We start from the raw sequence: 18,097 nt of genomic DNA, 5'->3' as shown, positions 1-18,097 counted from the left end.
AATCTTAAAGCGCTGCATTGGAATGTCTTAACATTTTATTTTCTTTCTGACTCCCTCTACTGCCTTTCGTTCTTTCCTCTCTCTTTCATTTGCAACAGCTGCTATTAGTTACTGGGTTCACTTCTTGGGTAGAAAGACACGGCACTAGTCTGAGAGTGCAGATTTACCTTGAAACCATAGGTCCGATTCAAGGAGCCGTAGCGTGGTGTTCCCGGGTTATCGCAGCTGGTTTTGGTTGGTTCTGAAAAGATCAGCACACGAGTGGAAGTAATTACACACAAAAAATAGGAGAAAGATAAATTAGCAGCAGCGTTATACATCCCTCTCAAGTTCCCTTTCCTCCCTTTTGTTGTCATGGTAACAGTGGATTATATATGCCATCAGGACAGCAGGGGGCAGTAGCACTTTGTCAGAAAACGAAGCAGGGCCCACTCTAAGTGTGTGTGTGTGTGTGTACGTATGTGAGTTTGTGTGTGCGCATGTGGAAGGGTCATCAGCATGTAGAGCACATCCTGACGCAGAGCTCAATTCAATACAGCTTCTGAAATGACAGATTCACTCTCCACCTCTCTCTCTCTCCTTCCCTCACTTCCTGTACCTATCTGTCTGCCCTCTTCCTCTCTTTCACTGTTGTCTTCTTCTACCTCGCTGTACAACTGCTCTTTTCCCCTCTTTTTCTGTCTTTCCATGTCACCAGACCTCCGTTTGCCAACTGCTTCTTCCCTCATCTGTCTCATTTAAAGAGCAGGCTGCTTTAGGTCAAAACTCATTCTGTTTCAGTCACATAGTAATACACATCAGACACTAACATCACAAACTAATAAATCAACCAAAACACACACACACTTCAGATCACTTTGCCCATAAAAACACACCGAGAGTCACTTTGTGGTTGCGTGTGTTTAACAGTCTCAGTCTACAAAAGCAATTATGATACAGAACAGAAAGATCTCCCTTCAGCGGCAGCAGCAGCAAACTGAAACTAGTTCTTATTGCAGCAGTTATAGATGAAGTCTTTATATCAGATGGGGTAACAATTTAAAGACAGCCCGTTGTTTTCAGATAGTCTGTTTCCCATTTGAGCAGCTGTAAAAGTAGTGGCTGTATCCCTTATTGAGTGCTGCAAAGTAAGAAAAAAAAGGTCTTTGTTGGCATTTACAATAGCTCTCATTTATTAAAATTCATTACCATGCACCTGCTCTGAATCAGACACGCCAAGTGTTGCTCTACACATTGCATGGGCTGGTAAATTGACTCACAGGGACCATTTGTAAAGTGTGCCGAATATCCCTTCTCATTTTCTTCTTAATCCCCAGATAGCAGCCGTTTGTTTGAAGTTGGATGTGGATGTCTGCTTCTTGAAGGCATTTACTAAATACTGTAAGTTACAGCATGTGCTGGTGTTAACTCAACTTCTGAGCAAGCACTTTTGCTGTAAGTTCCAAAACAGGTTTTATAGCCCTACTTTTAAATTCTGAATTTTATCTAATATGTTGCTAATTGAACTTTGACCACTAGCAATCAGATCTCAGAGACAAGGAATTCGATATTCAATATATGCAGTATACAGTATTACATCATATATTTTTAAAGTTGACTTTATGTCTAGTATAATACACACAGCATACAATACTGTGCAAAAGTCTCAAGCCACCCCTCATTTTTAGATTTTGCTTCCACAGAGCAAAACTTTCTTATAATTTTTAAAGTATAAGGAAGTCACTCACTTAAACTCCCTTAACACTGACCCAAGGATAGTTATAGCATAAAAAGACTCTTAACTCATGGGAATAAACCAGTGCTGTGTCTACATGTAACAAAAAACTAAAGAACCACTTGTGTTTTTAGGCTCTTTGTTATGATCAGCCGATCGCAAAGCACACATAATTTGTTTCACTTTCTTTGGTTGAATCTATGAAAAATTTAAAAGATAACACAATTTGACAGGAATAAAACAGTGTTTTTGCAAAAACAAACGAATTCCCAAAGAGCTATTAGCCAAAAGCTTGGGACACTCCACGGTGTGCAGAGTGCTCCTAAAAAGTTTGAGGAAACTTTTTTTTTTGAGGAAAAAATCTACAGCAGATGAACAACGTCTGCAAGTTATGTCCTTATGAAATAGAAAAAGAAATACAGCCAAGACCTGAGCGGAACTGAAGAGCACCTTCAGCTGATCCATCTACTGTTCACTGAAGCCTCATCACAAATGGTCTCAGTGGAAGGGTGACACTCAAGGCTGATGTATGAGTGGAAAACAGGTCTTATATAGTGATTGTCTACAATGTCTGTAGAAGAAAGTGGATGGTCTGTCCTGGAACAGAAGGCAGCCAACATCCAAAAAAGAGCTTTGAATGTCCTTCAAGAAGCCTGGAAAACTATTCCTGGAGACTATTTAAAGAAATGACAAGGAAGCTTGCCTAAGAGAGGTCAGGTTGTGTTGAAGAATAAAAAGGTGGTCAAACCTAATATTGACTTTCAAGCTTATCAGTACTGTTCAATCTCTGTTTTGACACATAAACTTTACTTCCCTGTATTCTTGTAAATATTTCAATAAAACACTGCACCCATTTCCAGGAAAATATAAAGAAATGAGAGGTGGCTCGAGACTTTTGCACAGTGCTGTAGTTTTGTAATATAAATGAGTTTTCATTGTTACAGTCCAACAGAGAAAACATATGGGAATATGTTTGCATGGTATGCTTGCAAATGGCCTTTGGGAGAGAGTCCGCTGGAAGGAACAATATTTTCACTTATATCCAAGTTCTCCTTTCAGGTACTCTTGCCCTTCCATTTATTAAGATTGTCTCAAATGAGTCACTATTCATTGCTATTCCAATAAGTTGATGTAACACTAACTTTTAAAGAACAGCAGTTGCTCGGCACAGAATACTCATGAGTAAACAAAAATGAGGCTGTCAGGTTCATAATTTTGGGTCATTAACTGTCATGATCATTAGGCAGGGGGCTATCAGACGAACACTAGAATAGCCAGCAAATGAAAAAAAGTAACATCAAGTCATTATATTAATGATTATTATTAATCAAAAAGGAAACGTATGTATCGCAAAGGGGCCACATTAAAAACAAGTCTGTAATATTACACTTTGATATGTTATTTAAAAAGACGATATGCATTTTACTAGAGTGACCTCTTGAGAAATCTCACTCAGAAGTTTGGAAGCTCTGTTGGCTAAACCAACACCGCCTTTTAATTTTAACCCTGACTTTGAAGTGGGTAAGACACCCCTGCCTGGGGATGCTAGGCTGTGCTCCAGCTCATGTGGGGATAAATGATTGATGATGAAGTCAGGAACTGTTAAAAAGCAATCAGTAAAATCTTATATAAACTTCTGGCAGAGGTTATAGGCCTCGGTATTGTATTTTAAACATGTTGAAGACTTAGTTGGCACAGTAACACTGGTGATTTTTTTATGAACTTGTACATTTATTAAGAAACACAGTGTAGAGCATTCTATGGGTCTCAGCATTGCATCTCTCTGTAGACCTTTTCGATAGAGACCAAGTTTCAGTTTAAATATTAAAACCTTAAAGCAGAAGTGGCTTTCCTAGCCTCCCTGTTTACTTACTCATTCATAAGGTTGATCTTTATTTAAAAGCAAAATTGTGCCAATTAGAGGCTATAATCTAACAATAGCCAGTTCTAACCAAGACCTAAAGTCATTTTGCTACCTTATGGCAATTAAAACTGAGTGATCACATTATTATGGAAAATCAAAGGAGCATAAAAGTAAATATTTAACACCCTGTTATAGAGTTCACATATCAGCCAAGTGCATGAAGTTTAGCAGGCCTATAAATTTCTCTAAACTAAAATAATTAACAAGAGCAGATGGATTCCAGGAAATGTCAGGTCAGGACATTGCCTGAAGCCACTCTTTGCCACATGTAGCTCAGAAAAGGAGTTAAACATGTCGCTGACTTCTCACTACTGAAAATACTGTTTGTTTTTGGCTAGAGAGCTGCCTTGTTAGAGCAGGAGGAGGTAGCACAGATGACGGCCGCTCTCTCGCTGTGAAATCTATCAAATGCTCTCTTCTCATGTGCACACAATTGGATGTCACACAGACTCTGTATGAGGAAGCTGGGAGGTTAAAGACTGAACGGACCTTCTACAGCTCTGCCGAGTGATGTGTAGAAAAGTTCAGAGCACCACGTCTTCTCATGAGCTAATGTCTTCCTAATTACCATTTTTCAATGAGCTGAATGTTTTGTATGGTTGTCAAGTGAATACGAATGGATTACCGATACAGCGCGGCTGCGTTCCACTCCAGGTGCCATCGCTTTCACAAAGTCTAGTTGCTGTGCCGACCAGTATGAGAGGCGGAGCACAGCTGAAGGACACTTCTGATTGATAGATGAAACTTCGTCCCTCTCTGAAACCACCTACTGGAGTCCCCGGGTCACCACAAAATTTGGCTGCAAACACGGAGACAAACACACAAAGTCCCATTTCAATTGTGGTGCTAGAAATGGTGAATGTGCTCAATTTTATGGAAGTTCAAGGACAAAAGTAGATTTTGCTCCATTTGTGATGGGTGTAATTGATGTGTCCTTACAACCAAAGTTCAATGTGATGCTTACGTAAGCACTGCGGGAGCATGCCGCTCCAGGTGCCATTGGCGACACAGGTCAGAACAGCTGGAAATGAGAGCTCATATCCAGGTGAACAACTATAGCTCACGCTGCTGCCCCATTCAAAGTCACTGCCCTGCAGTACCCCATTACTGATGGCAGGTGGAGCCGAGCAGGTCACAGCTGGGGGAAAAAGAGGGGGAAGGGTTGGGAAAGAGAGTGAAGCGGGAAAAGTGTTGTTTAGAACAGCTGCAGTTGATGCTCTTTTTTAGTTTACATGACTGCACTGTAAAATCACGTGAGAAAATAAGACTTAAGGTTTTAGTAGTCGATTAACCACTGATTTAAAAATAAGTTTATGGTTTTAGTAAAAAGTGAACATAAACATCTTCTTATCTTGGACTTCCCAGACTTTCAGTTACATCCAGTAACTGCTTACATTCAATTCAGTTTAAATGTATCATGTGAGACTTGTGTACATTAACAGCTGTATTAGAGGTGACAGTGATGTGACTGCTTGCATTTGTTATTTCTTTTCCTAGAGGCATTAACTACAAACTTAGCAGAATCTGCTGTCAATACAGAGAAAACTGGGGTTAGACATAGTTTAAGGTGTACTTGGAGCTCACTTAAAGTAGGATTTTTCTGTAGCAGAACCTCCTCTCTATAGCAATATTGTTTGATTGTTTTATGGCATACAAAAAAAAACACAATCTTCTACAAATGCCCCAAAATAGCTATGTTCAAGAAACACTCTGTTTAAATCCCTATTCATCCAAGCCTGACCACAGGTCTATGGTACTATCATCAAATGATAAAACAGTCATACTGTTGAGTACTGGTGAGTGATTGTCTGATAACCACTGTTTGCTACACTGTAATCTGTATGTAAGTCTATTCTGTGACTGGTTGGCAAGTGGTTGCTGACAGTCACTAGCATGAAATTAGTATATGGTGCTGCACTGCAAACATCCCTGTTTCTTCTTTGCGTAAAACTTTTTACAGCTTCACTACGACTTGATGAGTGGAACTTATCTAAGTTTAACTACAGCTTTGTTTGACAGTAAAATAGATCTAACAGCGGGTATAAAGTAAAGCACAACTTTTGCATCTGTCCACTGCTATTAAACAAACATATGTCGTATAATGATGAACAAATCTGTTGGATTTAAATAAGAATAAAAATATAAATAAAAATAAAAACAACATAAAGATGTATTTAACTGCATCAGTGTGTTCACTCTAAGGTTTATAGTTATATGCAGAGCACTGCAACTACCTACAACATTACTGCAAAGCACAAATAAAGGGACCACCAAACAATTTTTATATACTTTAGCCTTTATAGCAATGCCAATGCTAGCTAGCGAGCTAGCCTTATGTGTTGATATTATTAGGTTCTGCATGTGTGTTTTTGTTTGCCAGAACAGAGCTAATAGGATGTTTAGTAATGGGAGTATCTGAAGTGGAACAGAGCAATTTAAAGGGTCTGTTTTGCTACTGTGTAATAGCAGTATAAGTACTGTTTAAGGGTTGAACAGAGTTAAGAGTTTGAATGTATAATTTACCTGTACATAGTGGCATATTTCCATTCCAAGTCCCATTTTGTGTGCACATCCTCACAGGCGACCCATCCTCCTCCATTCTATATCCCGGTTGGCACTGGAATGAAACATTCTGACCAATGGTGAAGTCTTCTCCATAGCGAAGCCCATTAGCTGGCACGCCAGGGTCGCCACAGTTTATCACTATGGAGACGGACAAGTGGGGTTAAAGTGGACAACATGAGATAGAGATCAAAATTACTTTATAGGTCATACTATGGCACAAGGTAAATTTAATTTTGTTTCTATTCATTAATCTAGACTCTATCCATATAGGTAATTTAATAATAAAAAGTGAAAGAAAGAGGACACCAAAGGTGACAGATGTAATAAACTAACAGATAAAGAAAGAGGAAAGGTAAGTTAGGGTGCAAAGAAGGTGAAGTGTGAAAAATATTCAGGCCCTAAAGTACAGATCAGATTAAATCTAGATGAAAATATCAGAAAATGATACCTCAGGAATCTTAGTTTTAAAACTGCTATATTAGAGTAGAAGGAAAACATTAAGTAATTATCTCCAATAAAGCTTCTTCTCTTGAAAGTGGTGAGTTTGCAGTCGATAGCAAATTCCTGATCAGACTGTGTGATCTCATCACATTTCTGTGTGGGTTTCACTTCTCATGAATGAAACAACAGTGATATTAAAAATGGCCGAGGTTGTCCTGGGACTCTTTTAAGGAGCATTAGGATTCCCCAGACTGTACTTTTTAGGCACTGTCCTTCATAGTCTAATAGGCAGCTTAAATGCTTCTAAACCCACCCCAGATAGTGTCATGCCTGTTAATAGATGTGGAGTAGTCTACTGTAAAAGCCATTTCCTTTAAATCAGGTATTCTTATATACTTTTTCAATCTGGGAACCGATATCGAAGAATTTATAGCATTTCTGATTTAAGCTATTTTTTCATGCTACTGCATATCTGGATACTGGAAAGCATTAATATAATCTGGGAATTCTCTGTGATGTCCTATTATCAAGAAGTACTTTTGGACACAGTATATAGATATATGTTAGAGGCATTTTCTTTTAATACATTATTGTTTTTTGCTATTTTTTGAGTCATTTTTTACATTTCAGCAAAATACTGTCTTTCCTTTGGCAAATTAACTCAGTGGCTTTTTGTTGAATCTTCAACATTTTAGAGTAAAACAGTCAATTTCTTAGACGTTACTTACCACCGTTGGGTGGAACCACTTGACATAACTTTTTAAAGTAAACCTCCAAAGCATTTTTTGGAGTGCACAGTATTTAATTGAAATAAGACAAATTATTCAAATAAACTTAAAAAAACAACTTATCTGTTAAGTAAATTCCACTTGCTCAACTATGACTTTGCTTATATCTCATATGGTAACAGAAGGTTACGTTTTATGGCTATTTACGCTTGGAGACTTTTCCCACAGATTCAATAAGCAAAATTAACTCAAGTAAACAATGATCAAGGTTATATAAGTCACTCTGTTGTCTGCAATAAAAATATAAAGATTCGAGGCTTATTTCTTTACTCCTATACTGTGGCATCATAATTTAAAAGAGGACATAAAACAGCGTCGCCTGTGCTTTCTAATCTCACACCCAGAATTTGGTGATATTTATTGGTTGCAAACTTTCATGGTATTACAAGAGATTTAATACACCAATTACATATATAGAGTGTAATTATTGCATACAGTTGAAAACTCTTCAAAGTCACCTCATGATTGCATGGACAAAATATTGAAAATACACCAACAAATGTACTAGACAGTACTTATATATGTATCAACCTATTGGTCAAATCAAAGCAGATAACTTACTAGTACAGTTGGGCTGTGTGCCTGACCAGGTACCATTGGCTTGACACTGCCTGGTGGTGGGACCAGTGAGCAGATAGCCATCCATGCACGAGTAGATGACAGAGTGAGAAAATGTTGTTCCATCCAAACGAAATACTTTGCCGTTACTGGGAGTGCCAGGGTTACCACACTGAACAGCTGCAGGACAGAGAAATGGAAAAGACCTCAGCAAGTGTCACCTCTAAGACAGTGGAAACACTGAAACACGTGTGGGTTCATAATAATTGAATAATTGACAAGGTACCATTTCAGGATAGATTTAAATCAATTAGAAATATCCCCGTACGTTTACAAAAGGGTTGCGTGCCTGACCAGGTCCCGTTCGGGAAACACATCCTCTCTGAAGAACCTATAAGTTCATATCCCTCTGAGCAGGAAAAGTAGACCTTAGAACGGATCCTGAAATCTGTTTGTTCTCTTGAACCATGAGAGGGAATGCCAGGGTCACCACACGAACCAGTAGTGTCACCTACATGGAAACAAAAAAGGATACAGACTTAGGTCCCTCACAGGTTTCTTACTGGTTTGTACCGAATTAAGGATTACACTTAAAGATGCTAATCCTTGAGTCAGTACACACTGTCTGTATAATGAGCTGTGTTTCAAAAATGACTCCAACTTATCAAAGCAAAGAAATGGAGAAATAAACAACTTTGGTTCATTATTTGTAGGGTGAGGAAAACAAAACTGCAAACCGGACAAAGGATTTTAAAAGAAACATCTAATGGCTGCTTCTAAATATCATACAGATTGTGCATATGCATGTGTGTGCATGTGTGCTGATGAGTAAATAGGCAGCGGTGCATGTGTTTGTCTTTGTGAGTGTGTGCGAGAGATCCTAGCTCTGTCCTTCTAGAGCTGCCTGGTCAGCAAATTGTGTCTGACAAGCAGAGCACACTCCTGGGAACACACACTTTCACACACAAAAAAGCTCACATCATCACACAAATACCAAGGCCTGGACTAATATATTTCTGCTCAAACATTTCAGATCAGTACTGCCTATTTTGTTAACGGTCTAAAAATTGCACCGGATTATGTGTGAGTGTGAATAATATCATAACTTGATTCATGTTTGTTAGATTTGGATTGCTAATTATGTTTTCAATTTGTTGCCTCCATTCACATTTATTGTTGACAATTAATTCAAAGTGTACAAGTATCTGCTTGCGTTTTTGTGTTTTTGACTCATACTTCTGAAAAAAATAACCTCAATTCACATTGGCTCTGTTTGTATTATAGTACAAATATCTAGAGGCTTGCTGCTAAATTGAGCTTACGCGTAGCAGAGACACAACATTTAATGATATAACATCTTTTGTAATGCCTTAGGATTTTAAACTCGGTTTCTCAGATGTAAATAAATAATATTCTACTCAATAAGTCTCTCTTATTTGCCTCAGAAACTTGAAAAAATAGCAGGTAAGAATGTAAAAACAGGAGGGAAAGAGCATATGTAGATGCTCTTACACATCTATATAAACTTACCCTACTAACCTGAACAAATGAAACCAAAAAAGATTTAAATAAAATTCATCTTTTTATAATCTTTAACCCTTTAAACTCTAACCTAATTTACCCTTTAAACCCGGGGTAGGCAACTCCAGGCCTCCTGCAGGTTTTAGATGTGTCTTTGATCCAACACATCTGATTTAAATGGATAAATTACCTCCTCAACATGTCTTGAAGGTCTCCAGAGGCCTGGTAATGAACTAATCATTTGATTCAGGTATGTTGACACAGGGTGATATCTAAAACCTGCAGGACAACGGCCCTTGAGGTCTGGAGTTCCCCACCCCTGCTTTAAAGGGTTAAGAAGAGAATTTCCAGGTGGAGCCAAGCAGTTGAAGGCTTCCATTTGGTAGCCTCGAGATCTCATCTCTGCTGTTGCAGATGTTGTGGTTCTCTTGGCTTCATCAGATGGTAGGTCACGTTGGAAGGGTTCGCAGGTAAGTGTAAAGCAGCTGGAGAACTAGCACCTCGAAGTCTGAGACCACGGTTCACAGCTGGAAAAATGGTTGCTTGCACACTCAAGGTCTTGTTCACAAGTCAGGGAAGCAGGAGATTGAAACGGGCCACATGTGCAGTCATGTGGATGCTATACTGGTCAGTTGTGGTTTACCAGTCAATCTACATCCCCTCCCTGACCTATCGTACCAAGCTCTGGATAGTGAGCAAAAGAATGAGACTGCGGATACAATTGGGCAAAAGAAGCGTTTAGATATAGGGTGAAAGGTTCAGTCGTTCTGGGGGGACTCGGAGTAGAGCTGCTATTCCTCCACATCAAAAAGTGTGGTTCATTCATCTGACTCTTGGGTGAGATATTGTCCTACTGGGAGGAATGCTCAGGGTTAGACTCAGGACATGGTGGATAGATTATTACTCTTGGCTAGTTTGGGAATCCTAGGTGTTCCCCTGGAGGAGTTGCCTACGGAGAAGGAGGTCTGGTCCCCTGTGACCTGGCCCTGCATAATTGGCAGAAGCTGGATGGATGAATTGTTGGATGGATGGATGAAGGTACTTAGTTTTCCAGTAAGCACAGATTAAGGAATAGCTCAACATTTTGGAAAATGCATTTTTTTGCTTTGCACTCTTCTTTACAGCTTTCAGCTAATACCTTAGCATTAGGACTCCGGATACACAGGATAAACATTGGCCTGGCTCTGGCCAAATGTAATGAAATCCATCCAACGCTTTGAAAGAGGAATTAATACAGCATTTCATTTGTTCAATGTGAAAAAGGATTTAAGAGTAAAAGTGACTATTTGTGACCTACTGAAGTGGCACACTCAGTGTCCTGTGAAATCACACCTTTCTTTTACTTGAGGTTTTTGTTCGGATCAAGCAAACAGTAGAGGGCATAGAGTTTTTTAGGTTTTGGAGGTTAGAGGCTTGTTTAACCTTTGAAGGGAGAAAAGCTGTTTCACCAGCCTTCCCAGTTATAGCTTCATTTTTAATGGACAAACCTGTGAGTGGTTTAAAAAATCTCGTGTAGCTCTCAGCATGACAGGACGTAAGTGTAAAAATCCTAAGATGTTCAGGTATTGCTTAAAGCTTCTGCAGATGGTAGACAACTACAGTTTGGCTCAGTTATGAAACCCAAGTCATGTTCAATTATACAAATTCAGCCAACTCTGAACTGTTAATAAATAAATTCCAAACAGGCTGAAACTCTCCCTGGCATGCTGATTATTAGAATACCATAGGCTGTTTGAATACTTTTGTTAGAAACTGTGGCATAACAACTTGTTATTTTCAGCATGGCAAAAGCCAAGGTCTTTCATTTCATAGGCCTAATAAATAAATATTCAAGATAAGTGGCAAGGTCGGCTTGTGAATTGAATTTGCAAATCTAAGATCTTTGAGAGCCAAGTCTCAAGTAGCTCTACGCTCACAGCCTGAAAATATCATCAAATATCACAAACAGCATCACTTCATATATGCGTTATCTCATCAGCTATCATCAGGCAGAATAACAGAACAAGCTGTGCTGCTGTTGGACTGAACTCTCATGTCTGCAGATCTTTGGTATGGACCTGCCAGGTGAAAACATGAATCACCGCTTCTTAAACTATTACCCTGCCTCACTCCCCAAGTCTCCCTGGGCAATTGCTGTAAATAACAATGTATTCTTAGTCAACTCGTCTGGAATGCATTTTCACTCAGTTTGTTATATAAGCGGCAGCTGGGAGCCTCTCAGTCTGGAGAGCCACAATCATGCCCCCAGCAGGCCAACTGAGTGTCACATAACTTAGATGGTTTGTTTACACATGAGGGAAGGTAAGGAGGCTTTCTGTCTGGAGAGACGGTCTAGCCCAGTGAATAGTGAGATATGCATATACAACAAATACAGCAGAGACTGAAAGCTTGTGTAAAGCACTTTACAGAACAATGAGTGTTGCAGCTACACTCCACAACATTGTAATAAAATCCACTCACTGTAGAAAAGGAAACACAGCTAATACTTGAGAAAATGCAAAACTACAAATTAGCTGAAATATTTCAGTATTTGAACATGTACTTTAAGAACCTACTTACTTTACTACACTGTATCGATCATATCATAGAATCCCTCATAAAAGCAGGTTAAACATTTCTGAAACACAGTGAAACTGGCTCATGGTTAGTTGACCAGAAGAGAAATGCACATGGTTAAGAGTCCACGACTGAGGTGACTGTAAGTGTGGGGTAAAGTTAATCTCCGGAGCCCTTTTAACAGACAGATACTGATATACTCTCTTTTCTAGTGCCAAGTCTTCCTTCCATATGTTCACCCATCCCTTCCATTATCCCTGACTGAAAGGTTCAGGAAAGTGTCTGCTGGATATAAAAGCATGAAGCTCTCCGCACTTCAGTCTGCATGTTTAGACGTTTCGATTTTCATCTACAACTGCTATCTATATATTCGTCTTTCTGATAGGGTGGACGTTAAAGTCTGTGTATTCAACAGAGGTTAAAATGGTTACCAGAGCAGAATGGCATGGGGGCACTCCACATCCCATTGAGCTGACAAGTCCGGGATGATTCTCCTTTCAGCTGTCTTCCGCCCAGACAAGAATACCGAACCGTTGAACCAAATGTAAACTTATCTCCGCTCAGCACACCATTTGGGGGAGAGCCGGGATGACCACAGTCTACGACTAGAGAGCCACAGAGGAGAGAAATGAAGAAAACAATGGATGACTCGTTTTGACTCAGCAAAGCTCTGTGAGAGGAGGTGCAGCTACTTCTGTCAAGAACTAAGGACAGATTAAAAATATATGCAAGGATTAAGGATTAAAAAGCTGACATGACACTGCTTGCTAGGCTTTAAGGGAATCTTAAGAGTAACATATAAAAAGAAACAAAATGAAAAAGAAACAAAATGAAAAAAAAATGCAAGAATCATTTCAATAAATTCCAAACCCAGTCTTGCTAAAATACTGTCTTTCCAAAGATTGTGAGGAAGAGAGAACGATACTAACCTATGCATTCAGGTAGCGGTTTGTCCCATTGTCCAGTAGGTTGACAGGTCAGTACAGGTGATCCAAACAGGTAATACCCAGGATTGCAGTCATAGAAAACCACTGTGCCAAAGGTAAAGTTGCCATGCTCTATTTTGCTCTGCCGGATTGAGTTGGCTGGGATACCTGGATCAGAGCAGTTGACCACTATACACAGGGACACACGCAGAGACACACAAGCACAAACAGACACAGAGACAGAAAAGCATGTGTTATTTGGCATGAACCAGAGAGGGCAATCTCTCTTCCCCCTCTTCATTTTCCCTATTTGGAAAGCGGTTTTGCAGAGTAGTATAAGGCAGACCAAGGAGGACATGGTGAAGAAGGAACAAAATATCAGACGTGGAGTTTAGGAGGGTTAATGCAGTAGATGCTAAGGGATGAAAGGGTGGTCAGGCAGGTTTGTCTGTAATGGATCCAGAACTCAAGCAGGGTTATGGCTTGTTATCAATGTGCTGCATTTTAATTTTACCCAATTCATTGGCACTTTATTCTGTAAACTGGGCAGAAGGCCGGTAGCTTGTGTACAAACTCGTGCGAGTGAAGCAATTTGAGTTGCTCTGACTGTTATTTGGACAATCAGGGTATGAGATTCATAGCTTACTGAAAAAAAGTTTTTATTCTTGAGACTGGAGCCATGAACAGGTTAGACATATGTTGAGCTCTAAATCTACCTCGAAACTTCATCGAAATTAAGGGAAAAAAGATGTATTTTTATCAAGAAATGTAAGTTTTCTGTTACGATGGTAATAATAGAGGAGATTAAGCTGAACAAAGTTAGAGGTAGAGTTGAGGTGGATACAAATGATGGGGATAAATGAGGATGGTTGCTACTGGAGAAGGCACTAACTGTAAATAAAGAAAGAGACTAAGGTGGTATTAAAGGTTGGGGATAAATAAGGTTAGGGGTGAATACACTTAACTTTTCTCCCCACCTTTACACGTTGGGGGTGGGTGGCTCCATTGGCGGTTAGCCTGGCACTGAGCACGTGCAGGCCCCTCCATTTCATAACCCCGATTACAAACAAAGCTGACCACATCGTTGAGATTGAAGCCGTTTCCCACCGTGCGGCCATATATGGGGCTTCCTGGATGGCCGCAGCTGATCGCTAAGGGAAAAAGTGTAAGACAAGAACACGTTTATTTGCACGCAGATTTGTTTCTACAGAGTGACACCATTCTGTTGTTTTTCATGTTGATGTGTAATCCCATGATAGGTTTTTTTCAATGAGATAATTAAATCCTTAAAAAAACATATGCTGAGATCTATGATTTGGTGTTATTTACTAAAATAGTTGAAATATTTAGTTTGTAGCAAGCAATTATTGAACAGAAGTAATCAGTGCATTTGCTTGGGACTGTCTTCACTCTTGATAAGCCACATTTAGTGTACTTACAGCTCTGCCAGTAACACCGATGACTGTTTTGTTAATTTTTCATCTTGTTAATTGAGTCATTGTATGCTATGAGAAAAGAAGGAGGCCAAGGACTAGTTAGTGTCAGAGCCACTGTCCACAATGAGATGACGGACATCAGCAAGATGGCCACAACCGACTGTATGCTTAGTGAATAGCTCAAGCAGCAGAAACCCAAGAAAGAGGAGGAAGGAGAAGAACCATCATGGAAGGACAGGCCCTGCATGGTATGTACCACAGGCAGATAGAGGAAGTGGCTGACATCTAGAAATTACACCAGTTTAGACAAAGCTGAACTGAAAGACAGCACAGAGGCACTAATTATGGCTGCACAGGAACATGCTGTAAGTTCAAGATCCATAGAGGCTGGGGTCTACCACACCAGGTAAGACCCCAGGTGCAGGCTGTGTAAAGACGCCCCTGAGACAATCTTGCACATAACAGCAGGGTGCAAGATGCTAGCAGGCAGGGCATACATGGAACACCATAACCAAGCAGCCGGCATAGTTTATAGCAACATCTGTGCTGAGTATGGCCTGGAAGTCCTTAAGTCAAAATGGGAGATGCCCCCCTAGGGTGACTGAGCTAATTTCCTGTGGGACTTCCAGATACAGCCAGATAAACTGGTGATGGCTAACCAACCAGACTTTGTAGTGATGGAAAGGCAGAGGAAGACGGCCGTAGTGACAGACGTAGTGATACTGAATGACAGCAACATCAGTAAGTAGGAACACCAAAAGCTGGAGAAGTACCAAAGGCTCAGAGAAGAGCTCGAGAAGATGTGGAGAGTGAAGGCACCAGTGGTCCCAGTGGTAATCGAAGCACTAGGTGCAGTGACTCCCAATCCCAATCCTGGGCCATTTGACCTCAGTACATCACATGATAGAATGGGGCTAGGTTTCACAATGGGTTCACCCGAAACCTTGGCTGATTATGACCCACACCCGTTTTCACACCTTGGCTCGTGTGATTAGGTAGAGGATCAATAGGGAGTCCATGACACTCTTGGGGACACTCCCATAGGGCTTAAAATCTGGGACTCTCCACCAGTTGCTCTTAGAACTGAAAAAGCTTCTCGGATGAGAGATGAAAAGTCTTCAAGGAAACTTAAAGAAGTCCAGATGCTTTTCTTTCCAAGCTCCTTAGACTCTCTTAGGCAAACTTTCATCACTTTTTCAGAATGAGATCATTGCCCTTCTGAAAATTGAAGCTGTTGCTAACAGACTCTTTTCATATGATACTGGGTGGTGGATCAAAATTTGTTTTTACATTGTTCATAATTACATCAGTTTTGACAAGTTCTCAAACATCACTGAATAAAATACAGCCCCAAACCATGATATAGCCTCAGCCATGGTTTACAGATAGCCGTAGATACTGTTGTGATTTTCCTGACCTACTCCATAAATACTGATGACGATTTAAACAAAAGTTTAAAATTTCTTTCTTCTCCTTTTAACAAACAGCTACCCCACCCCCACCCCACCTGCCCAAAATCACCAACTGTCATCCAAAAATCATCAGACATAATGACAGGACTGAAAATGAGAAACTGAAAAAGAGAAACTTTGAAAGACTTTCACAAAGCCCGGAGCACTTTTGCTCTAGACCACTTAAAAAGCTGAAAGAAACTCTGGCGCCTAGGAGATATGAGGAGTGGCTCAAGACCTCTGCACTTGTAGCTTATACAATACATCCCAATTGTAGCTTACCCACTAATGTCATTCACATACATAACTTTATACTGCAAAACCATTTCGTACCACTTGTGTGTCATTCTCTTACTAAATTGCAAAAATCCAATCATGTAAAATGTACTTTTAGACATCAAAGCTACAGAAAGATATAATCTAAACCAGACATGAAGATCAGAAGATTTGTATTTCTGGCTCGAAAACCACATCAAGTGCAGATTTGGGCCAAATATGTATGCCTTTCCTACAGTCATTCATAAATATTTATGAAAATGTCAGATGACTGAGAAGGCAAAGCTGGGATCCTAATTTAGGGTCATTATTTTGGAGATATTAGGTCTCACCATCTTCTGTGTCAGAACTGAGTGTGCACTGTTTGCAATCGTGCATCATAATTGTTCTTCTTGTTTCATCCACTGAGCCTTCTCGGCGTTCATGTGATGTTTGCGTAAACAGGCACTTTAGTGTTACTGCCAGTCACTCTCTTATCTACCTCGCAAACTACAAACCTTTAAATTATTTGGAGAGGAGAGGAGTCTAACCAATGTAAAAGAAAAGGAGTTGGTGGTAAAACACGGTGAAGGAGAAAGTCAGGGAACAGAGAGTAAGAGGACACTAAAGGATGAGAAGACAACAGGGAGAAAGAACAGCTAAGGTGAGGAGAGCAGAGCAGAGCAGAAATAATGAAGACAAGAGTAGACGAGAGAGGCAGGAGGCAAAGCACTTGATCAGGAAGAATCAGAAGTTTGTTTGCATGCCTAAGATACAAATTTATCTGACACCATCAGCATGCCCTGCAGCTACACACACACACACACACACACACACACACACACACACACACACACACACACACACCATAGTCTCATTACCATTCTGTGTTTGTGTCTCTAAACAAGAGCCTCTCATCTCCATAATTACAGTATAATTTGGCTGTAAAATGATTTCCCTCAATAACTCCTGCATGAATAACCTCAATAAAAACAGCATAGCACTCCGAGATATGCAGAATGATACAGACACTATCTGGACCACATAGACACAGATGAACGCAAAGAAAAGCATATAATAAAGGCCCTATTTTGTACATTGTTTGTTGTTTTATGAGTAATAATGAAAAACAAATGCTCCGTCTACTCTCGAATCATCAACACTGTGACACCACCTCCGTTTTGTAAAGACTGTCTTAATTTAGGGAACAAATGGGCTGCCTCTTTCAGGAAAAGGTGCCCTTAATTGGCTTCATCATCACCACCTCAAATGTGCCCTGTGTGATGCCTAAAAACCTTCACTATGCTCACAGCAAGTAACCAATTTTAGATTTTCACAGTAGCCTGGGCAAGTTAGGCCACTCTGTTTTATTCTTAAACCCAACTACTTATCTCATTTAAGGCATACTAGCATTTTTAACCCTCTGGCCCGATAAGATTTCTGGTGAGAAGCCACAGTTACTCAAGTCTACTCTGTGAATACTTCGAATGAGGATAGCTCTCAAACAATATTTATGTACTGGCTGTAGTAAAAATAAAAAAGTCCCAAATATCTATATTTCTTTTTAAAATTTGATCTTACTGACAAAAACTAGTAGCGACGTTGGTGGTGCATTCGTACACAGTGTTAGAGGTAATGCCACTGCTGGTCATGATTACTGAAATATTCATTTTGCTTTTACGCCATCTTTAACTCAAACATGCATCTACTGTTTGAAACTACAGTACAGTTTCTTAACACTTAGAGTGTTAACTGTTAGCTGACAAATATACTGCTCAGATAAATTAAAAGAACACTTAGAAAACACATCAAATCTCAATGGGGAAAAAATAATGCTGGATATCTATACTGATATAGACTGGGTAATATCTGGGGGGGAAAGGATGCCACCTTGCTTGAAAGAAATGAAAATTATCAACCTACGAGGGGCTGAATTTAAAGACACCCCAAAAATTTAAGTCA

At 39.8% G+C, this 18,097-nt stretch overlaps 1 protein-coding gene and 1 long non-coding RNA gene across 6 annotated transcripts in view; one reads left to right on the top strand and one right to left on the bottom strand.

The window, feature by feature from the left end:
• Positions 1-18,097, bottom strand: part of csmd3b (CUB and Sushi multiple domains 3b) — a 424,286-nt gene that overhangs the window by 11,605 nt on the left and 394,584 nt on the right. For 3 of the 5 annotated variants that reach the window (XM_076878974.1, XM_076878976.1, XM_076878977.1), the window contains exons 56-64: positions 13,959-14,144; positions 12,997-13,182; positions 12,499-12,672; positions 8,319-8,501; positions 7,994-8,170; positions 6,162-6,341; positions 4,603-4,776; positions 4,264-4,437; positions 168-241 (exon numbers count right to left, since the gene is read on the bottom strand). In XM_076878974.1, the coding sequence (XP_076735089.1) occupies positions 168-241; positions 4,264-4,437; positions 4,603-4,776; positions 6,162-6,341; positions 7,994-8,170; positions 8,319-8,501; positions 12,499-12,672; positions 12,997-13,182; positions 13,959-14,144 (1,508 nt within the window). The remainder of the gene's footprint in view (positions 1-167; positions 242-4,263; positions 4,438-4,602; positions 4,777-6,161; positions 6,342-7,993; positions 8,171-8,318; positions 8,502-12,498; positions 12,673-12,996; positions 13,183-13,958; positions 14,145-18,097) is intronic. The other 2 variants (XM_076878975.1, XM_004549144.4) reach the window with 1 other exon arrangement.
• Positions 1-18,097, top strand: part of LOC143414494 (uncharacterized) — a 41,999-nt gene that overhangs the window by 14,122 nt on the left and 9,780 nt on the right. The gene's annotated exons all lie outside the window — the stretch shown is intronic.

The sequence above is a fragment of the Maylandia zebra genome, linkage group LG22, assembly GCF_041146795.1.
Source record: "Maylandia zebra isolate NMK-2024a linkage group LG22, Mzebra_GT3a, whole genome shotgun sequence".
NCBI lineage: Eukaryota > Metazoa > Chordata > Actinopteri > Cichliformes > Cichlidae > Maylandia > Maylandia zebra.
This window is presented reverse-complemented; position numbering and strand designations above follow the sequence as displayed.